Source organism: Bos indicus x Bos taurus, chromosome 8 (assembly GCF_003369695.1).
Source record: "Bos indicus x Bos taurus breed Angus x Brahman F1 hybrid chromosome 8, Bos_hybrid_MaternalHap_v2.0, whole genome shotgun sequence".
Lineage (NCBI taxonomy): Eukaryota > Metazoa > Chordata > Mammalia > Artiodactyla > Bovidae > Bos > Bos indicus x Bos taurus.
The window spans coordinates 64,761,596-64,785,871 of NC_040083.1; the positions used below are offsets into that span (position 1 = coordinate 64,761,596).

Genomic DNA, 24,276 nt, shown 5'->3' on the forward strand with positions numbered 1-24,276 from the left:
ATATTTTACATGTTTCAATGCCATTCTCCCAAATCTTCCCACCCTCTCCCTCTTCCCACAGAGTCCATAAGACTGTTCCATACATCAGCGTCTCTTTTGCTGTCTCGTACACACAGGGTTATTGTTATCATCTTTCTAAATTCCATATATATGCGTTAGTATACTGTATTGGTGTTTTTCCTTCTGGCTTACTTCACTCTGTATAATAGGCTCCAGTTTCATCCACCTCATTAGAACTGATTCAAATGAATTCTTTTTAGTGGCTGAGTAATACTCCCTTGTGTATATGTACCACAGCTTTCTTATCCATTCATCTGCTGATGGACATCTAGGTTGCTTCCATGTCCTGGCTATTATAAACAGTGCTGCGATGAACATTGGGGTACACGTGTCTCTTTCCCTTCTGGTTTCCTCAGTGTGTATGCCCATCAGTGGGATTGCTGGATCATAAGGCAGTTCTATTTCCAGTTTTTTAAGGAATCTCCACACTGTTCTCCATAGTGGCTGTACTAGTTTGCATTCCCACCAACAGTGTAAGAGGGTTCCCTTTTCTCCACACCCTCTCCAACATTTATTATTTGTAGACTTTTGGATCGCAGCCATTCTGACTGGTGTGAAATGGTACCTCATAGTGGTCTTGATTTGCATTTCTCTGATAATGAGTGATGTTGAGCATCTTTTCATGTGTTTGTTAGCCATCTGTATGTCTTCTTTGGAGAAATGTCTATTTAGTTCTTTGGCCCATTTTTTGATTGGGCCATTTGAGTGCAGCACTTTCACAGCATCATCTTTCAGGATTTAAAGTAGCTCAACTGGAATTCTATCACCTCTACTAGCTTTGTTCATAGTGATGCTTTCTAAGGCCCACTTGAAATTCCAGGATGTCTGGCTCTAGGTGAGTGATCACACCATCGTGATTATCTTGGCCATGAAGATCTTTTTTGTACAGTTCTTCTGTTTTGCCAAGAGAACGCACTGATCATAGCAAACACTGTCTTCTAACAACACAAGAGAAGACTCTACACATGGACATTACCAGATGGTCAACACCGAAATCAGACTGATTATATTCTTTGCAGCCAAAGATGGAGAAGCTCTGTACAGTCAGCAAATATAAGACTGGGAGCTGACTGTGGCTCAGATCATGAGCTCCTTATTGCCAAATTCAGACTTAAATTGAAGAAAGTAGGGAAAACCACTAGACCATTCAGGTATGACCTAAATCAAATCCCTTATGATTATACAGTGCAAGTGAGAAATAGATTTAAGGGACTAGATCTGATAGATAGAGTGCCTGATGAACTATGGACGGAGGTTTGTGACATTGTACAGGAGACAGGGATCAAGACCATCCCCATGGAAAAGAAATGCAAAAAAGCAAAATGGCTGTCTGTGGAGGCTTTACAAATAGCTGTGAAAAGAAGAGAAGTGAAAAGCAAAGGAGAAAAGGAAAGATATAAGCATCTGAATGCAGACTTCCAAAGAATAGCAAGAAGAGATAAGAAAGCCTTCCTCAGCGATCAGTGCAAATAGAGAACAGTAGATTAATTCTTGCCAAATGGTTAAGTGTATGTTTTGTAAACCACATGTGGTATTTTGTCAATTCACTCTAGTCTGTCCTTCCACAAGGCTGAGTGACTGAGCTAGGGGTCAAATCCACCTCACAGAAAATGTGTCATGTTCATGGGAAAGTTTCCAGCACTTCTGTAGGACTCTGCACTGCCCAAACGGGCACTCCAGTGTCATTCTGAAAGTTATGTATCTGTTGGTTGGTGTAAGATTTTAATCTCTTCTAGGATAAAACTCTTAAGACTCCATAATCAATATAGGATATAGGATGAAATGTGACTAGCTGTCAGATAATTGGGATTCATAGATGATATAACCAAGTCCATTCCAGTTATGGGGATGCTTTGTTGTCCCTTATTCATTCATTTATTATGTAATTTGACTTTTTTTTCCCCATCACATAGTAATTAATCATTTAACAGTGCTCTAAGGTGCTGGGAATCAAAGATGGAGCAGTTTGTGCTTCCAGAGCCAGCCTTCACATGGTGATTAGGAAAAGGGATACATTACTTCCAACTTCTTTTAGACTAGGTGTTCTAAAACACTTAAATAAAGGGCTGTGGGACCACGACAGGTGGTAACGGTCCTGGGCATTGAAGGATGGATAGAAGGATTTATGAGGCGAGGTGGGGAGAGGCGGGGAGTAAAGGGAGCACTTTCGGGGCACAATTTGCAAGCAGCACTCTTCCTCTTTCAGTGTCTCCAAAACCTGCTCTCTGAAGGCAGGCTGGCCCTTCCCCAGTGTGCTCTGCAAGAGCTTTGATGCTTTAGCTAAAGGCTGGGTCTGTTACCAGCACATGGATTCATACAGCGTCCCATGCTGAGTCAGGTACAGTTAAATAATCTAAAAAATAACTGTAAAACTGGAACATCTTGTGACTCTGGTCATCTGAATTTTGAGTCAAATATTCATGACAAATAAAAAGTCTCAAATGTAGAATATTTTAGAAATATAGTTTTATTACTCGGAAATACATACAAAAATTCAAACACAGCTAAAAAACAGTTGCCAAGCAGCAGTCCTATCCAACCTGTTTTAATGAACACATAAAAGTTATAATCAGCATAAGACAATTTAAGTTCTAAAACAACTTACTGTCTTCAGGGTCTTTAAATATTGAGCTTAAAACTGATTATTCTTTACAGCTGTTTAATCATCCCCCCAACTATAAACTACTAACTGTAATGGTTTTGAAAACTGGAAAAATACTTGTCCATTTCTAGTCTTCTGTTACCTTATGATCTTCATGGTGTCTTAAAAATTCCCAGCAGTTGCTGACAGAAAGCATTTGCAACATCCAGCAGCTGACTGTGATACTGGAGTTTGGGCCTAAGAGCCCTAAAACTATTCAAGGTGGCAAAATTTTTACTTCCTATTTTTTCAGTTTTGCTTATGTCATTTTTTTGTCCAAGCAGACTAGGTCTCTTTGTCAGAGAAAAAAATAGAAAGTGAGTTACTGTTTTTCCTGATTGTAGATCCAGTATACTCCTTTATCTCTTTTTCTTTTTGCTGTGATTCAGGTTTTAAAATATTTTTTGGCAGTGTTAGTGTTTTCTGCACATTTAAACTCATTCTGAGCTTTAACATATCTAACACTGTTTTATATTTCACTTTACTCTTTTCGGGCCTTATCATGCCAGTTTTTCCTTCTTTTATATGTAACCTTTGACAAATTGACTTCATCAGAGAGCTCTCCATGAGATGCTTTAGTTGCCCATTCTCTGCCTTCTTCTCTAGGTTCATTTAACTTTTAACAAATGTTCAGAATTTCATCTAAAGTAAGTTCACCCTTTTATGGTCCCCCTCACTACTGTAACTATTTAAAAAAAACAAACAACTGGAAAAGGTAGTGGGCTGACAAGCAGTAGGGCCTGCTTTTAATTTTGGTTTTGCAACTTGACTGTGTTCTTCAGTCTAGTCTAGCATCCTTTCTTTCACAGCTGAGGAGCCTGAGGCCTGGAGTAGATTGGATATCCTCTGATACGCTGAGATTCAGAGGAGAAGTCTAAATTTTAAGTTCTTAGATTCCTGAAGTTCTCTTTCTACATCCAGCTGGTGACAAATGCCTGTGGGACCTCTTGTATTTGTTTCTCTCCATCTCTGCTGTCCCTGTCTTAGCTCTGCCTTTCTTTCTCCTCCACTGAACTCATTTAATTATCTTGAGACCTCTGTTACAGTGTTATGAACATACTGACTTGCTTAAATTTGTTGATGGATCTCCACTGGCTATAAGACAGAGTAAAAACCTCTTCCTTAGCTTGGCATACAAGGCCCTACACAATCAGCTCCAACTTACTTTCCCATTGTCCTAGCCACAGGCCTCCTCCCCGCCCCAACCCTGCACTAGCCCTGTGGCAAGAACTTACTTTCTCTAATGCATTTCTACTATTTTGCACTTGAGCTTGTTAGTGACTTTACAAAACTGGGCACCAAATCCTGATGAGTGCTGAGCATTTCAGGTATAAAAATTACCCAACGTCACTGCATATCTCATTCATTCAGTAAACATTTATTGATGTTTATTGTCCCGATACAGGCATAAAATTTAGTATCCTTGCATGCCCTCCGTGGCTTCACACTCTGGAGAAGGCAGGGCTACAGTCTAATAAGCCCCCATATGCATAAATGCTAAATAAAGCCTCAAATCCACTTACTTTAACAAGCCACTTAGATCACACTGTGTTATCTTAGATCACACTGAACATGTGTTCTTCAGGGCCTTTATCATGACTACTCTCAAACCAATTCTTTGCAACCCAATTCTTAAGCATTATCTTCTGTTTACTATTTTTTTTAAGTCAATTAAAGGATTACAAATTTATTCCAGTCAATTGCAGATGCTGCTTTTGGTTTTGTATGCTTGCTTGTTTAATATTTCTAGGTTTTCATTCTGACCACCTCAAATTTGGTCCATCTTCTGACTTGAAGACTGTAGCTCTGATTTCAAAGTTACTGATTAAAAGCAATGGAGAGAACAGAACTAAGGCCCAAACTTTAGGAAGCTCTGTCCTGCTTTTCTAGCATTTTCTATTAAACATGCCCCATACTACCTTATTAACATTTATTAGTCTAAATGAAATGATGGGTAAGTCATGCATAACAAAGAATTTTAGACTGATTTTTAAAAATAACAATCATTAAATATCTATTATAAATATTTATTTTAAAAGAATTGAAACATGTTACATATATTACATACTACATATAATGGCACATGTCAGCCTTTTAAGCTTAAAAATAATCTTTCCCCAAACTGGGATTGACTTAGACTCCAAGTATAAAATGACTCTTGGCCTATAGCACCAACCCAGGCCCAGAGGAAAGCCAATTTTGAACCTGTCCTCTGGCATTGGGCTTCCTGATATGACACCGAGGGTCTTCTCCCTCTGGTTTTGCTCCCCGGCAGTACTGAGGCCTGGCACAGGGACCCATTTGACTGAACGCTGCAGGCCTAGGAAATCAGGGAATCTAGAGGACGCAGGGTCCTCCTTAACAATTTTACAATGAAAAAAAAAATGTGCCTTATTGTCTTTGCTTTTGATCTATACAACTAGAACAAGACTACATGATGGAAGAAGGTTAGAATTACTGAAATACATTTTCTCCGCTGGTTTTTCTCTTTGGAAATTTAAAAGTGTCATGATAGGAGGAGCCTTAAAAGTCATCTAGTTCAATACTGGTAATCTGTTCCACTAGTATCTCCTTTTCCTCAGATTTAGGTATAATTCAAAGTTTTAAATGCCATCCATATGCCACTTTGTTAGACAAACACATAGAAATTTAATAACACTTTTCATTTTTTTTCTTAATTTATAAGGACAATTCCTGCCAAATGTTCTGGCTTATGGCTCTCCTCCTCTTCATAGTATGTTTAAGTTGCACATTAAGAATCCAAAAAATACCACTATGGAATTTTCATAAGCAATATCCAACTAATCAGTAAAACACAGTACACAGTGTGAAAATTTTAATTTATTCCCCCTCCCCCCAGCCATCCAGAATATATACCCCTTTGAGAAATGTGAGAACTAAAAATACCAACAGAGTTGATCTATATAGAGAAAAGAATGAAAAACACATACTACACAGGAAACATCCCCTAAGTCCTCCCTAGCCTAGTAGTGCAAGTTAATGGTATATATCTGGCAGTCTCACCTTTCACTTGATGTATAAAGATTTTACAGGACAGATTTAAAGTAAAGATAGGCCTCTGATTTTTATTTATTTATTTTTAAACCTAGCAGATTTTTTTAAAAGAGGCTATATTAAATGACAATACATTTTGAGTCGGGGAGAGAAAAAATTAAAAAACCCAAAACTTCTTTCAGTTTATTCAAAATAAAAATACACATAGAATTATGAAAATATAGGTTTACTATTTCCACCATGTAAGTTGATGCTGCTGTTTGAAAGGCTTGCAAATTGTTTTTCCAAGTTTTTAAAGCTCATCTCGATCCCTCAATAGAGTATACCTATATTCACTGGGTGCTAGTTTCTGGAAGGAGCTCTCAGGTGGACTGCTTGCGACATCCTGGACTTCCTACATGGGAAAGAATAAAACATTTTTATATCAATATATTTTATAGTTATATTTTAATAGGAGTATTAGATGCATGGTAATTGCCCTATAATTATTTATTAAGAATCAATAAACTATAGCTACTATATGCCAAAGACAAGAGTTGAGTTTGAAATCTTGCTTTCCCTGTTTCAAATGCCCTTACTCAGATTCTCCAAGGCAGGGCTACCACAGAGCCATTAACCGTTGATCTGATGACAGTTACTGAGGTGTGGTGGAGAAACAAAACATCTGACACCTGGGTGCTTTCCTAGAATATTCTGTAGAAGGCAGTAAAATCCTAAGCTGCCAAAACCCTTCCATTTTACAAATGACTGCTAAGATTATTAAAGGCACCTGTAGCCTGGCAGGCAAGAGTCCATGGCATTGCAAAAGAGTTGGACACAACTTAGCAACTAAACAACAACAATTGTGGAGATAGAGATCTGGACGTCAGCAGTTACAAAAACCTAGTTGACGTAAAGAAGAAAAACACTTCAATACTGTTAAGAAACTTTTGTAGTATTTTACTTGTATACCAACAGTACGTAAAAATATCCAGTGGAAATATAAGAGTGACGGTGACGTAGAAGAATTTCAAAAGGACCGTGGAGTTTTTCCTTACATTGTGAGCTCAAGAGTAAACGTGATTATCATTGTTTTAATACTCCCTGTAGTTCACACAGGCACATGGTGCATGTGGTACACGATATATATACATATAAATATATAATGGCACACGGGAAGCAATGTCTTCACAGACTTTACTTCTTATACTTAGTTACATTCCCCTTCCCCAATACATTTATTATGTTTTGCTGAGATATGTTTGGTTTAATTAATCTGAAGCTATATTACTATGAAATGAACATGTATTTGGTGCCTACTGTGTATTAGTATGCAGAGATAAATAGAAGAAGCTGAGTATGTAATATAGAAATTGAAACAAATCAGGATAATACAATAATGGCAAGCCATATCTTTTCTTAATCTGATAGAATACTATGCAGGCCTACTTTGGGTTACTGCCAACAAAGTTTTCTTACATCTGTAGTTGCTTAATTATCAAAGAAAATCTGATCTCAGATTGCAAGGAAAAAAGCATGTTGTCAGATTCCCAAAAGTAACTGGTAACTCTGAACTTAATTTGACTCTTAAAAATTCACTTAGTTTTTATTTTTCTTTAATACTTGGTGGTTCTTTTGGCAAAAACAGTGTATTGACGTTCTGGGCATATGCAGTAAGTGTTTTGGTATATATATCATCTCTTGTATATATCATTCCCTCTCAGTATAATGGTAACAGACATGATATAAATCAGTAATGCATCAAAATGCAAATTTAGGGGTGTTTAACAAAGCAGGTACTTATACAGAATTTACAAGGTAACTTGGAACAGAAGAAAATTCTCAGGTTAAAAATATGTATCTGTATGTCAAGCAAATATAAAATTGTATTGGTAAACAGTTGTCAAGCATTCTACATCTCAAACGGAAAAGCTGCATTAAACTGTAAGTTTTGAGCATTATGAATACTGTGGTGATGAAGGCTCTTAAGATATCAAATCATTATTTTCTCTACAGTGTGGTGGTCACTCTCAGCCACAGTGGAAGGCTTAAGCAATTAATGCAATCCACTGATTTCTTTGCTAGTCTACCTGCTTCTAATTCCTACCTCCTACTTCTATATGAAGCTAACTGTATTTAACCCTTTTATGGCCATTTTCCACCAAGGACTTACCAGACAACCTTTGTTTATATGATCAAGGAACTATATTGTAATATTCTTACAACTTTTCTGAAGGTTTAAAATTTTTAAATAAACGTAATTTGTATATTATCTAGTTTGTTCAGAATTTTTTTACGGAAATATTCAAGACTGGAAACTCAAGCTTATGCAAGAGCTTCAGAGTCTTTTCAAGACTAATTGAAAAAGAAAAAAAAAAAGAGTTCCCACTGAGAAACAAACAAGAGTCCTACCTCTCCTGGGGCTGTATCAGTTGGGTCAGGACCATGATGGAATTCTCTGTGTAGCTTTCCAGAATGTAAGTCAAATACAAACTGCTTGAGTTTTCCAGGAATTCTAAAACCAAAGTAAAACAAAAATTTAGCTTAAACTATTTAGACGGACTTATTTCTATTTTACCAACTTCACATTAAAAACAATTTTTTAAAAAACTTAGCTACAATCCCGCCAACCCACCATAACTAGTAACAAATAGGCCAGGTACATCTCAAAACATTTTCACACAGTTGTAAATCATGATGTCTAGTCAATTGTGTGTTCCAATGCTTGCACTTGTTTTACAGAAAATTTTCTACGCTTACTGGAACAAATCCTTCAGAATCAAGATGGTGTCCTAAGACTTATTCCCTTATGTTGGGCATTTATAAATTTTCCTTAATATATATAACTGCAAAATCTTATGTTCTGCAAAATTACACTAAAAATAATAGGAGCTCAAGGGAAAAATAATGTAGGGACTAATCACTTAAAACTATGTAGGTCTGTCCTGAATTAATTGAAGGAAGACTATATTACAAAGCTCCACATCCATCTGACAAAGTGTTTGGAAGGCAGAATTTTAAGACATGGGAAATAAAGAGAATCACACAGAATACAGAGACCGATGTGAGCACTTCAGAATGACATGGTGCTTCCAAATATGTAAGGCTTCTCCACCATTTTACATGTTCATGACAAAGGAAATTAGACAAAGACTATGAAATAGAAAAAAAAAACTAGTTTCAAGTCATAGCTTGTTACATAGGTTTGTAACCAGATTACTACTAAGAGCCTAAAAAATACTAGTACCCTTCAGCTCCTCCAGCATTTGATCTGTGTGTCAGCCAGATGACACCTTAACCTGGAGCTTAGCAATCTTTTTTGAGATGCAGGGCATTCACTGCCAGCATAACAAATCTTATCAAAATAATCTAAACCAGGGTGTAGCTCTTTCATGTTTTTTCTTAGAGGGAGAACTTTCTTCACAACTTAAACCACACAGGCAGTTTCATCGGCTACCTTAACATTGTGAAAAGCAAAGCACTTCTCAAGGCCATCAAAGTGGCCTTTTTTAAAAAAAAATGTCTTCATACATCACAAAGACAAAGGCATTGTGTTTTATGGTGAAAAAGCTTTCCTTAGTGGCTTCAAACTATTCTGAGGAAAATAACATGAACCAACATCAGTTCAGTTCAGTCGCTCAGTCGTGTCCAACTCTTTGTGACCCCATGGACAGCAGCACACGCCAGGCTTCCCTGTCCATCACCAATTCCCGGAGCTTGCTCAAACTCATGTCCATTGAGTTGGTGATGCCCTCCAACCATATAACTCACAGTATATTTGACATCATTCCTGTAATTACCAATTATGGTACGAGCACATCTGCAGGACAGAAACATGCACTGCAGCAAAATAGACCAGTATAAAGCTAAGCAGATTTACATAGTACCAGCCTTTTCCTTCACAATTATTTCCCTGACTTGTATCTGATAAAGGAGGAGTGATGAGTTAATGTGTAAGAACTTAAAGTGGGCAAATTATGGTTACAGAACATCAATACTGACTACTGCTTGTCTACCTATTTGTTCTCTGAGGTCTTGCCAGCACTTTTGTCTTTAATACTAAAATCTGTTTGGTAATTTGATAAGTAAAAGACACCAGCATTTTGATTCCCATCTCTTCAGAAATTAAGCATTTTCTCATTGTTTTAATTTCTTTTTCTACTCATATGAGTTGTTTGTCCTCTGCTGAGATCCTGGTAGAGATCTGGCCTCTACTGAGATCAATTAAAATTCATTATATTTTAAAATAGAAACCTGTTTCTCCCCCTCCCCCCAATCCATTGCATGAATTAAAATGCAGGTCTACAAACATTTTATTTCCGTCAGTAGAACTGATTTTTTAAATGACTGTTTTGGTAGCATACCTGGCTTGTGTTAATATTACCAGTTTTTCTTTTTATCCTCTCCGGAGGTCCTGCAAGTGCTGTTTCTTCTCTTCAGTAACTCCCACTGAGATTGACAGCCAGTAACTTCACTGTACACCCATTCTGGCTCCCACTAGCTCCAATGCAAGAGGCCAGCAGGTGCCAGACGCACAGTTTACAAATACAAATGGCTGTCAGGTGGCTGTATTGACAGAATGCCTCTGAAAGGGCCTCTGGTACAGAAGAAATTGCACATGTACCAGACAAACACTGAGAGGATATCAATTTAATCTGACATCATCTATTGTCACCCACAGCAAAGTGCTCAAATATATTCAAAGAACTGCAAATCTATAATGTTTAAGATAAAGCCCTTGCTAGTTTGTTATTTAAAAATGCTCAAAGACGGTCACACCAATACAATGTGAATTGCTTCTGCTAGTCAAGAAATAATTTACAATTAAATCTTGAGTGTAACAGATTCATAGAGTACACTCAAAACAGATTTTTCCCCTACTTGATTTTTTCCCCTTTGTCAACATGTGGGAGAACTGTGAGTAAAAGCAAAGACAAGAGAGAGGATGAATCTGAATTGATGTGGTAGAAAAACAGATGACAAAGAGCTCTTACCTAGCTTGTGGCTAGAAATTATCCAGTTATTAGGTAACAATCAGTGAATTAACAATACATAGTCAAGAAAACAGACAACACAGTTACCTGCTAAAAAGGAAGATAAATAGACCCTTACTATAATAAATTCAATTAAATTTCCATACTTAGGGTATACTTTTTCTAATTAGAACCCCTAAGTGTTTCTCTCTCATCCTCTGCTCTTTTGTTTGCTTACAGTATTTATTTTTAGGTGATGCAAAATTTAGACATGGTGAAATACACAAAACATAAGTGTATCATTTAAACGAGCTTTGACAAATGCATATGAGGTGAGAAGTATTTTTATTAAAAATTTACATACAATAGAATTCATTTTTTAGGCTTAAGTTATATGAGTTTTAACATAAGCATGTAGCATCTTGTTACCACCTACACAAACAGGAAATAGAACAATTCCAACACTCACTCCTATCTTCCTCTTCCCTTTAACTCTTGCTGATCTGATCTATTCCCATAATTTGTCTTTTCCAGAATGTCATGGATATGAAATTGTGAGACTGGCTTCTTTTATCCATCCCCTTTGTTGCGTGCATAAAAATGCATGTTCTTTTATTCACTGAATAGCATTCCATTGAGTGGCTATACCACAACTGGTTTATCCATTCACCCAATGAAAGACACTGGTTCTTTCAAGACTTTGGTGATTGTAAACAATGCTACCACAAATGTCTGGGCATAGATTTTTGTGTGAACATAAGTTTCTCTAGGTAAAATACTAGGTTATATGCATGGTGTATGTTTGACTTTTTAAGAAACTGCCAACTTGTCTTCCAGAGTGGCTGTATCATTTTGGCAGTCCCACTAGCAATGTATGAGAGTTCCTTTTGCTCCATATGTCAATTATACCTCTGTTAAGCTGGAAAAAAATGGGGGACATATAATTTGGAGTGGAGAGGGAATCGATCTATATGGGTTGAGCCAATCAGATGTCTACAGAATGTAGGCCAAGGGGTTTAAGGAATGCAATCAGATGATTTGATGAGAGTTAAAAAGTCATAGAGAGTTCAGGCCAAGTCCCATCATGGTAAATCAGAACAGCGTCCAGGCAGAAGTTACAGCAGGGCAGAGGAAAAGCTGCTCTACAGAGAGGAGGATGGGGCAGATGTGAAGTCAGAGCCCAGAGAAGAGCTCCTGGGCCCCAGAGGAAGGGAAGAAGAGAGCAGCTGCCCAGCACTTGCAGTGGGTCAACCTAGCTCCCCTCAAGCAGTTCCATTCCTTGTCGTTTTCTTAATAGTTTTTCAGCATAAACCCCTTGGTTTTGAGCTTCACCGGGTGAGTTATTTTGTTCCTTGAAACTACAAATACTTAACAGCAGAACTATCCAACACCACTTGTGTGACGATCGAAAAATACTGTGTATCTATGCTGTTAAATACAGGAACCATTACCTGCATGTGGCAACTGAGCACTTGAAATGGGTTTAGAGTAAGTGAGAAACTAAATTTTTAATTTATATCATTTAAATTAATTTAATGTAAACTTAAGTATCCATATAGGGCTATTAACTATCATATTGGATAGCACAGCACTATGACTTTTGACAAAGGGAAAGGGTCAAAAACAAGAAGCACAGTCAGTAAAAGACAAAGAGCCGTTTCCCCCCTACCAACAAAGGGAAAATCACGATGGGGAAAGTGTCCCATAGCACCGAAACTACAAGGATGTTACTGAGGATGAATCAAGTAAAGTCCCATTAGTAGCAGTGTTATTTTTTCATGGGAAAAACCTGGATTTCAAACAACAGAGGTTAATAGACAAATCATGAAACAATCCATTCAAAGGCAAGCTATCTGGCCACTAGAAATAATGGAAAAATACTGATGAATGGGAAGATGTTTGTAATGTGTGGATAAGTTAAAAAGAGAATTTATAAAATAGCATGGTTCCAATTTTATAACACATACATATATCTAGATCTCTTTTGTGGATTTATAGGTGATTTTTATTCTTTGGCATTTTATCAACTTTAAGAATTATCCACAAAGAAAATACTTTTATAATCAGAAATAAGGGACAAATTATATGCTTAACAGATACATAGAGTGCAGACATCTTTGCCTGGTTCTTGACGTTAAGAGGAAAGCATTCAGTCTTTTACCATTAAATATGATATTAGCTGTGGGTTCTCTGTAAATGTCCTTTACATTTACAGAGATTTACGTTTACAAGATTGAGGAAGTTTCCATATATTCCCAGTTTCTTAAGCATTTTTGTCATGATGGATATTGAATTTTGTCAAATGCTTCTTGTGTATGTTGATGTAATCAGTATATGCCTAATTACTCATTGATTTTTGAAAGCTGGAAGGAAATGGCAACCCACTCCAGTATTCTTGCTTGGAAAAGCCCATGGATGGAGGAGCCTGGTAGGCTACAGTTCATGGGGTCACAAAGAGTCGGACACGACTTAGCAACTTCACTAATGACTAAATGTACCAGCCTTGCCTGCTTGGGATAAAGCCCACTTGGTTGTTGCTATATTATTCTTTTTTCACTAATTGCTGGATTCAATTTCCTAGTATTGTTTACTACTTTTTAACTCAACTTATACAATAGTTTGAACTCATTCAATGTATCTTGTCATTTAAGTTACTTCTTTGGGCTTCAGCTTTCTGATATGTGAAATGAGAACAACTGCTTTATTTATCTAACTGTATTGTTTTTATGTCACAGACTTGGATTTAAATCCAAATATATTAGTGCCTATAATAATCACATGACTGAGCGACTGAACTGAATAATCATAGCTACCCTTCTAAACACTAGCCATGTATCAGATACTGTTCTAAGAGTTATACACATTCATTTAATACTCACAACAACTCTGTTAACTAGGTAAAATTATTATTCCTGTTTCACGATGAGGAAACAGAGGCATAAAGGTCTTAGCAAACTGCCCAGGGTGATATAACTAATAGATAGCAGACTGGGTCCAAAGTCTGTGCACGTAACCACTGTACTCCATTGCCTCTTTAGTGACTCCACTGTAGTGAAGTTTCTAAAGCTTGCAGAGCTTAACTTATTGATTGTAAAGTAGAAATAATATCTACCTTCTAAGCTTGTTACAGATTAACTGAAAACACATATAAAAGTATAAAGTAGGGCTGGTACAGTGCCTGGCTCTGTCAGTGCTTGATGTCTGTTTTGCTGGCAAAACCAAATAAGGTAAAAATATATTGGAATGATCTGAAAAGTAAAAGTACTTATAAATACTACATAGCAAGATCAGGTGTACAAAAAAGTATGTTATAGGAATATAAAAATGGTATTTAGGGACCTGGACCACTGTATATGTATCAGCCCAGTGGCTGATAGACACACTCAGAGAATTAAAACTACAGAGATGAATAGGAGAGGTAGAGAATAGGGCAGATGAGTAACTGATAAATATTAGGATATATTCCAGATATATACATTCAGAATAGTCAAACTCTTATAACAAGTGATGAAACTAAAAGCAAATTGCAAGCATTTAATGAACGTCTACTAATGCCACCACAAAGCACTTAGTATAGCAAGAGATGATGAAAACTAAATATTTGCCTTTTAAAAAGATTCTCAGGGTAAAGAATCTGCCTGCCAGCGCAGGAGACATGGGTTCGATCCCTGGTCCAAGATCCCGCATTCCTCGAAGCAACTAAGCCTGTATGTGACAATAACTGAGCCTGTGCTCTAGAGTCTATGAGCCACAAGTGTCGAGCCTGTGTGCTGCAACTACTGAAGCCCTTACACCCTAAAGTCTGTGCTTGGCAACGAGAGAAGCCGCTGCAATGGGAAGCCTGTGCACTGCAATGAAGAGTAGCCCCCACTCACCATAGCTGGACAAAAGCTGGCACAGCAATGAAGACCCAGCACAGCCATAAATAAAACTATACACACACATACAAGATTTTGCAGCACTTTTTTTTTTTTTTTCAATCAAAAGCCTGACTTGGGTTTAAAAAAAAAAAACCCCTAGATAATGAAGAACGAAACCAGGTTGTCAGGGTTACAAGGGTAAACATTTCTTTTACCTATCCCTCCAAGTTCTTTATCATCTCATTCAATTCCTGGTTTGTTCCCTCTAAGTTGAAGGAGACAGGCTAGTTCATCAAATTAGGGAGATACCCACCCCTGTAGTTTCAGTTTCACGTTGCGTCTCTCATCTCCCACAACCATGCCCCCTGAGTAGTTTAAGGAATTATCATAATTTTCAGTGATGCAGTGATTTGAAATAAATGACCTAGATCCCAGAATTGGGGAACTCCTTAGCCTTAGAGTAACTTGTTCATTTCCCTAGGAGTGATCTGACATCCCCTGTTACTGGGGCTCTGGTGGGAGCTTACGTAAGAACCCCTGAGCAAAGGAACAGATGGTGGGGATTTGCAGGCCACAATTTTTGGAAGGTAAGTTTCTCCAGAAAGCCCTTCAACAGTCTTTACACTAGACCCCATCATTTATTCTCTTCTTTCAGGGCTGGCGAACATTTCCTAGGCCTACCCCTATGTGCTTAGGCTTCAAAACTTCCCCCAATTCCACCTCCATATAAAATCTTTTCCTTTACATTTGGCAAGAAATCAATCTGGTCAAACTACATATAGATATATATATAGATAGATAAATAGATATAAAACAACTAAGGATTCAGAGATGTGTGATTCAGTTTCAGGTATTAACAAACAGTGCCTCTTCAGACATCTTTCACATTCACGCTTACACTGCTTTTTTATGTACTGAAAATGTAACTGTTTTGGTATCAAGTGTTAGGAGCTTGAGGTTTGGGGGTTCAGTATACTCTGACATGACTTATAGCCCTGCCAGTGATTAGTGGTGTGGCCCTGATGGTTATGTTACATCCCTAAACCTCAGGTTCTCTGAGATAAGAGATGAACAGAACACTGGTTAGCAGCTCCCCGCACCAGGCTGCAATGCCTGCCTTTAGCATAAGAGGAAACTGTGCATCATAAATCTGCTTTCTCTCTCCTTACCACCACATACTTCCACCAGTTGACTCCAGAACTGCTGAGTTACTAAGTAAAAGTAATAGTAATTACAGTAATTTATGGAAACGGCTTATCATTTAAGCCTTAATTACCATGCAGCACAATAACAATTACACAAGCCATTAAATGTGTCAAGATTCACTTTGCTGCATGTCTTTTATTTTTTAACACTAACATCTATTCACATAGGCTCAGTCTGTAGCTCACACAGCATGTGCCTCCTTATAATTAAAAAAATATTAGAGGAAACAGTGCCTAGGAGGGGAAATCAGGCACCTAAGGGAGAAATTAAAAGTAATTTGTTTCAGAGCTTCAAATATAATCACTTCTCTTATCTCCCTCCCTGCTCACAGGACTCAACACTTGCAGGATGGGAAAGGATCATTTCCCATTTCCATGTTTCTTTGGGGAATTTTACTGACTCAGTGTCTTTTTGCACCAGGGCACAAGGAGAGAGTGCTGCCAGGTGATAAATTAGCTTTTCTTGGTAACATGCCCATCTCTTGGTCCAGTGAACTGTGGCTGGAGGATAGGGGGATTGGGTCATGTGATAAATAATATGACCACTGATCTTAAGCTTGGGTACTCTAACAGACACCAAGATGGGATTGGAAAGGCTAGAGTGTTTTAAATCTGACTTCAGAACTGGAGGAGAAAACTTAAAAGATAGCCATGGTGAAATTTGTCACAGGTTTTCCTTCATATATAACAATGTTCCTGGGAATAAAACCAAAGTTGGGCCTAGTTTGGTTTCTGACTAGTAAACCTAACCTGAGTCAGCGTCCTCTTGACTTCGGCTAAAAGACTTCATAATTAGGGCTGGAAATTTACAGTGAAAGGAAGAAGTAAATCATCAACCCAAGATTTGCCCACCACCAGAGGTAGGAAAATATAAAACTTCATGCAAATAACCCATGAAGAGGGCAGCATTTTAATACCAAACATTGTCACTGCCTGGAAGCTCTTGAAGTGAACTCAACCACTATGACAGCTGTCCCCTCTCCTAAAAGGTCTGTTCTTTTAGAGTTTACAGCCTCTGGAGGCAAGCCAATGAAGTAAGAGGAAAAGGATACACAACCAGCTAAGACATTTATGTCTAGCACAACAGTCAATGCTCACATAATGCTCAGCAATTTAGATGTTTTCACTTTACCTACACTCGGACAAATACCACTTAGCATATTAACTCACTGAATATTTATCTGGGTCTTCTATATGACAGTTGTATAATATAAACCAATGGTTTATACATAAAATAAAACCAATGGTTTATATATAATATAAAAAGTTTACTAAGACTGGATCCCCAGTTTAGTCCAAGAACTCACAACCAGGTAGAAAAAGGAGATAAGCTGGGAATAGGCAATTGGGTTTTATAATGTGGTACGTGCTCTGACAGGATTCAGCAGAGGGGCACTGATTCAAGATTTCTGGAGATGTTAATGTCTAAGGTAGGACCTAATGTTCTGGAGAAGTTTTTCATGGACGAGAGGAGATGGGGCTTGGAGAAAGGTGATGCTGAGAGGAACAAGTACAGACACTGTGGGCTGAATATGAGTGGACAGGACGGGGATTGCTGGGGTAAAATAAAAACAACTAATATTTTTAAGTACTTAATGGTTCATAACACAATCATCATCTCTCACTCATTTTTATAACAATCTCATTAGGGAGGTTGTACCACCAACCACATGTTAAGTATAAAGGAACAAGTAAAGAGAAGTGACTTGCCTGAAAGTGAAAGTGAAAGTCGCTTGGTCGTGTCCGACTCTGCGACCCCATGACTTGCCTGAGGGAGGACCCCAAATGGAGACCTCCTCTATGTGAGGACTGAGAATCTTCTTCTAGCAAACAACCATATCTCTATTAAAATATTTAGAAGTGAGTGAGGTAATCCATTCTGCAATAGGACTTCAAATCACCCTCAAACTGTGAAATTTAATCTTTAAACATTAAAATGGGTGATATTTAAATTAATTTTGAAAAGAAAAGGTCTATTTTGAATTAATACCTGTATTACTTAAATTTTTCATATACGAAGAAACATTTCCACTTTAACTGTTGTATCTAACATCTCAAAAAGCTGATATAAATAGTAGTATCTGTGGTAGTTACTAGGTTTATGTTTATTAACACTGTGAGAACAGAGTCAGAAAGCATATCTGTTCTTGGAAAGGTTCTTAGCTGTATGCCTTTATAAATGCCTTGTCATAGCCATCTTCTGGTCTTAAATACCACTAACATTCTGATACACAGTCACAAATGAGCACCAATATTCATTTTCTTTACTTACTCCCTTGATGTGCTGACAAAGACTAAATTCAATTCAAAACAAATTTCTCATAGGTCAAACATTTTCTTTCAAAAATTAATTCCCAAGCATTTAAGATCATCTAATGCTGGCATTTCTATAGGGATATATCATAATTCTCATCGTCATTTAACATTTTCTTTTTATTCCTTGGTTATGCTGCTCAGCTCGTGGGACCTTAGTTCCCTGACCAGGAATTGAACCCAGGGCCACAGCAGTGAAAGCACCAAGTCCTAACCATGGAACCACCAGGGAAATTCCCCATAGTCATTCATACTACACTCTGGAGTTTAAAAAATATATATATATAACTCTTCCTTCCAAATAACAAAGCATTACTGTTTCAACATAGGATTATTTAAAATATCCAAACAATCATTTTAAGTTCATTTTTGAGACACATATCAGTAATTTTAAAAAACCAAAATGAATACTTACAATACATCCCTGAAGTCTCCAAACACATACATGTGCCTAAAGCTGTCGATAGCTATTACAGGGCAATCTGCTGGAGTTTTCTGTATGTGCAGAAGAGGATGTCTAAATTTGTCACAGTCAGCATGTAAAAAGTTTATTGTACCTTAAAAAGAAATAGAATTTGGAGAGGTAGATTAGAATATTCTTTATTATATTTTCATAAGTTTGCAAGTTTATAAAAAGTGATATACCAAAAACTCCCCAACATGCTTTAGAGTAATATAGACCACAAAGACTAAAACCTAAATATTACAACACTTTAAAGAGGTAGGATTTTAATTTTTAAGGCAGAGAGTAAAATTTCTTTAGAAATGCAATAGCGAATTTTAAATTTTTCTGGGCAGTCATTTGCCCTGCAGATTATCCTGGTCTGTTCCAATGGGAACATCATTTCATCAATGATGCCCTTCTAGTCCCTACTGGTTGATTTTTAATCTAATGCAACTCCCAAAATATTTACAGAGACTGATATGGGCATGGCTCTATACAAAACCTTCAGTCTATTTTGTTTGACTTCTCCAATTACAGCGGGAAAGCTGGTGATAACGCAAATTCCCTTTTGATGCTTTGGAGAAGTCTGCAGAGAACTACTCAACTTACTTTCATTTAGAAATACAGTAAATGTTAATCAGGCTGTGTAAATCCTCTCAGCAATATCTCTGGAACTATTAGAAAAGGACTAGACAAGCATCAAGGTGCTGGAAGAAAGTGCCTAAAACACACTGTCCACCCATGACCCCACTTTTCATGCTACCTGATTTTAAAGAGCTAAAAAAATTGTGTTTTTTTTGTTTTTTTTTTAAGCTACTGCTTTGCATTATCTCTACTCATAGCTCCCTTCCCCATATTTTCATGTAAGTTTAGGAGTTGAGTTAAAATAAGTTTTTAATCCAAATATGCTTATGTCAATATTAATGTAATGGAAAGGGGGGAAAGTTAAAAAAAACAGAGAAAAGAAGGATATAAACACCTTAATCTGTCTACCTTTTTCACTTATTAATTGTCGGGCTACTTCATTCTGGAATATTTCTAAACTTTCTGTATCTTCTTTCATGTGGAAGAGTATGAGAAAAGGCAGTCCTTCTTCTGTCAGTTCCTGTATAGAGAAGTATTCAGTAAGAATTATCAGGCCTCTCCATTCAGCTCTAGCTATTTTCTAGGTAGGAACAATTTTAACCTCAGCCCATGTAATATAAAGCAGTTGCAACATTCCAGGAAAAGAGACCAGTGGGGTAAATAAATGCCTCAGTGGCAGAAGGAGCCCCTAAGAATGGCCCCATGTCCTGCTGTCCAGTGGGAACTGACCTGCCTTAAGGTAGCCACTGGACTGACCTGTGACCTAGTGCTGGATGAAGCCATGGTATTTAAAAAATGAGCTGACTAAAGGAAGAACTGTGCTGTTCTTTTTTCAAAATGTTGATTTTTATGAGAGGATAAACATTCTTCACAGATAACACTGAAAAACTGAGTGTACAGCAATAAATAAATCTAACTGATTTGCAAACTTACATTTATTCTAAGGTTTATTGCAAAAACCACTCCACTTACATGAGACCTACCAACAGCTGAAAAGTGTGATACAGAGCAAAAGACAAAAACCCCATAATATAGCCAGTTTTCAATCAATATACAATTTATCAACATTATTAACAAATACTTCCACTTACATGTGTATGTTTATATATATATATGCGTTGTGCATATACACACACAAAAACACCTTGAATCTGTTCTGAACTCTCAGAACATTTTCTCAGTGCCTCACATGTGGCATGTTACTTTTTAGAAAATTTAAGAGCTAAGAAGTCAAAAGTAGAAACAAATATATTACTTTATTAGTAATAAAATTACTAATTTTGTAACTAAACAAAATTTTTTGTTAAAAGAAATCTTACAAATACAGGTGAACTAACAACTGTTAAGAGAGAAGTAATAAATTAGTAGTTTGAAAATATGTGAATTAGTTTGCTAAACTAATTTACATACATTAACTTAGTAGCTGGTAGTTTAACCTACTAGAGCTTCCAATGTACCCATGTCCACATCTGTACCAATGTATTCTTTATAAGGAGGTAGTCAAGAATTCAGGAGAAAGCAAGACAACCAGATTTACAGGTTAACAAATCTTTCCTCATATTTTAAAGGATTTGTGGGTAATTGGTTACAAAATGTAACAAGTCTAAAGAATTTCATTAAATGAGCCAACTACTATAGGACGAGAGGCAGGGCTGGGGTGGAAGGACAGACCTCTGTTTAATTGTTCAAGATTTTCCAGGTCTGTACCTTTAAACTGTTTTGAAACTAACCCTGTAAGAACTGCCAAAGCAGGTGAATAATCATGACAGGTTACTAGATCTTTCTGAGTCTCTAAGGTCTAAATGAGCTGCTACAATAAAAATGTTAATTAATTCAGATAAACATACCTGAAGCCCAGGGAACTGAGAAAGTAGAAAGGATGTTCACTTGATAAAAACTAAGACAATAACCAAGCAAGCAAGCTTTACTGCAACACAACCACATTTATGTACTGTCTAAGGCTGCAAGTTGAATAGCTGCAACACAGGCTGTATGAGCTGCAAAGCCTTAAAATACTCACTGACTTTTTACAGAATTGCCAACCTTTGACTTGGTGGGAATTATATGAGAGTGTTTACTCTGTGATAATTTCTTGAGTTGTATTTTTAATACCTGAGCTATGTACTTATAATTCTTTTGAAGCATATATACATATTCAAAGTTTTAACTTAAAATTTTTTTTTAAATTACATTCTTAGGCTGTGGGTTTTGAAAGTGAAGGAGTAAAATGAAATGAAAGCTATGTTTCAAATACAGTAAAAAACAGAGATGTCTTTTTAAAAACAGACACAGCTCTTTATATTTGCTCTTCCAACCTCCTAGGTTTTTATGGGAGTTGTTAAGAATTGGAGATGGGCTTTATTTCAGGCACATGGGATCACTGAGGACAGTTACATGGTAATAATAATTGCTTTCATTATTTAACAATGGAAAGAGAACACAGTTTCATTCTTTTAGAAGAGGAATCAGAAAAACCTTTTCAAAGCAAAGGATTATTCACTGTATATAATTAATTGTAACTAAAATCTGCAGAACATTGCTTCTAAAGCCATCTCCTTAAATAAGAATCTTCAACCAAGGGTGGGATCAGAATCACCTTCAAACTCATTTTCAAGGTGGTCATGAAACACTGCTACTGCAGGAAATACAACAGTGGGATTCTGGGACAGCAGAAGTGGACCACTGGCCTGTATGGAAAGAGCTATGATGTGTTCACTGTAACAATAAGTTCTGTGTGAAAACAGTAAGATGGGTAGAAGAAGCTTGCTCTTTCGGAAATCTTAATTAAATATAGCAACATACACTACAAAGCCATACCTCTCCATTTTCAAATGTTATTTCTCTGACAAGAGGAACGCATTTATCTTGAATCCAATTGTAAGTCCCATCAAAATTTGTCATAGATCCCAAGTACACCATATCTGGAGCAGAATGCTGTTTACAAAAACAAAGAAAAAAGTAAACATCTAACTTGTGCTAGCAAAACTGCATTCTTAAAGCCATCTATGAGCTCAGAAATCTATACGGGATATAAAAGAAGCGAAAAATCATGGAACTTCTGAGAAAGAGGACTACTGATGGTAATAAGCTGCTAACTATGATTATGAGGGACCTGATTATCTAAGCTGTGATGCCTAAGCCTTCCGCTTTCCCTTGGATTTGCATCAAGTAAATGCTTATCAGGATCTTCATCAATAGCCGGCAGGTGTTGGGAAAAGAATTATCCTAATGATTTAACTGAGCTGTCTCTCCCTTCAAAAATGTCAGAAGAAAATTTGGAGACTTCCAGTGAAAAAGCCTTGAAAAATACATGACACTATATAAATCTAAACTAAAATTAACTGCTGTTATCTGTTTCCAGATTCACTCAAAATCAGTACCTATGAAGTGCCTAAAATGATGATAAATTGCTAACATTTCCTAAGCCAACTACTGTGACCAAGCATTGTTTTATCACCTTGTATGTGTTTTAAGCACCTTGTATGTGTCGACTCAGTTAACCCTCAAAACATCCCCATAAAGCAGGTACTAGTATTATCATGGCTGTTTTTACTAATGAACAAACTAAAGCACAGAGAAGCTCACAAACTTTCCCAGAGTTTTACACCTAGGAAGGTAGCTGATTGTTTTATTTTAGTGAAGTATAGTTGATTTATGGGCTTCCCTGATAACTGGAGACCCCGGTTTGATTCCTGGGTTGGGAAGATCCACTGGAGAAGGGATAGGCTACCTACTCCAGTATTCTGGCCTGGAGAATTCCATGGACTGTATAGTCCATGGGGTCACAAAGAGCTGGACACAACTGAGTGACTTTCACACACATAGTTCATTTACAATGCTGTGTTAATTTCTTCTGTATAGCAAAGTAACTCAGTTATACATACATACATAATCTATATAAACCTATGTAGATATGTATGTATGTATTTTGTTGTTCAGTCACTAAGTCGTGTCTGTCTTTTTGTGACCCCTGTGGACTGCAACACGCCAGACACCCCTATCCTTCACTATTTCTCAGAGTTCGCTCAAGTTCATGTCCAGTGAGTCAGTGATGCTATCAAACCATTTCATCCTCTGTCATCCCCTGTCATCCATCTTTCCCAGCATCAGGGTCTTTTTCAATGATTCGGCTCTTTGAATCAGGTGGCCAAAGCATTGGAGCTTCGCTTCAGCATCAGTCCTTTCAATAAGTAGTCAGAACTGATTTCCTTTAGGATTGACTGCTTTGATCTCCGTGCCGTCCAAGGGACTCTCAAGAGTTGTCTCTAGCACCACAATTCAAAACATTAATTCTTCAGCACTCAGCCTTCTTTATGGTCCAAATCTCACACCCATATATGACTACTGGAAAAACCACAGCTCTGAATAAACGGACCTTTGTTGGCAAAATGATGTCTCTGCTTTTTAATACATTTTCTAGGTTTGTCACAGTTTTTCTTCCAAGGAGCAAGTGTCTTTTAATTTCATGGCTACAGTCACTATCCGCAGTGATTTTGGAGCCCAAGAAAGGAAAATCTGTCACTGCTTCCAGCTTTCGCCCATCTATTTGCCATGAAGTGGTGGGACCAGATGCCATGATCTTAGCTTTTTGAATGCTGAGTTTTAAGCCAGCTTTTTCAGACTGTTAGGTCAATTTGGGGTAATAATAACTGTGACTTTTGCCTTTATTATTTGTGGTTACCATCACCTGGGCCTAAACAGCTACTTCTAAGTTTAGATACACTTAACTTCTTAGCCAAGGGTTAAAAACAACCTAGCCGTCTGGAGAAGGCAATGGCACCCCACTCCAGTACTCTTGCCTGGAAAATCCCATGGATGGAGGAGCCTGGTAGGCTGCAGTCCGTGGGGTCGCTAAGAGTTGGACACGACTGAGCGACTCCACTTTCACTTTTCACTTTCATGCATTGGAGAAGGCAATGGCAACCCACTCCAGTGTTCTTGCCTGGAGAATCCCAGGGACGGCGGAGCCTGGTGGGCTGCCGTCTATGGGGATCGCACAGAGTCGGACATGACTGAAGTGACTTAGCAGTAGCAGCAGTAGCGGTCCTTAGTATCTGGCAAGTACCAGGTGAACTTATACACCAGGAGACGTGGGAGTTTGGCTAGTCTCATTCAAGCTAGAGTGATGACCACAGACCTCTGAAGCATTGTTTTGAATGTGAGTCCCAGACTGAAGGTGAAATAGAAGTGGGAAAGGCCT

The 24,276-nt window shown here is 37.5% G+C and overlaps 1 protein-coding gene across 1 annotated transcript in view; it reads right to left on the bottom strand.

Annotated features, from left to right (window-relative positions):
- Positions 1-2,509: 2,509 nt before the first annotated feature.
- ERP44 (endoplasmic reticulum protein 44) overlaps positions 2,510-24,276 on the bottom strand; it is a 100,199-nt gene continuing 78,432 nt past the window's right edge. Inside the window, exons 8-12 of the mRNA XM_027549775.1 lie at positions 21,894-22,010; positions 19,485-19,596; positions 18,462-18,603; positions 8,108-8,210; positions 2,510-6,110 (exon numbers count right to left, since the gene is read on the bottom strand). Coding sequence (XP_027405576.1) covers positions 6,009-6,110; positions 8,108-8,210; positions 18,462-18,603; positions 19,485-19,596; positions 21,894-22,010 — 576 coding nt within the window. The 3' untranslated portion in view covers positions 2,510-6,008. The remainder of the gene's footprint in view (positions 6,111-8,107; positions 8,211-18,461; positions 18,604-19,484; positions 19,597-21,893; positions 22,011-24,276) is intronic.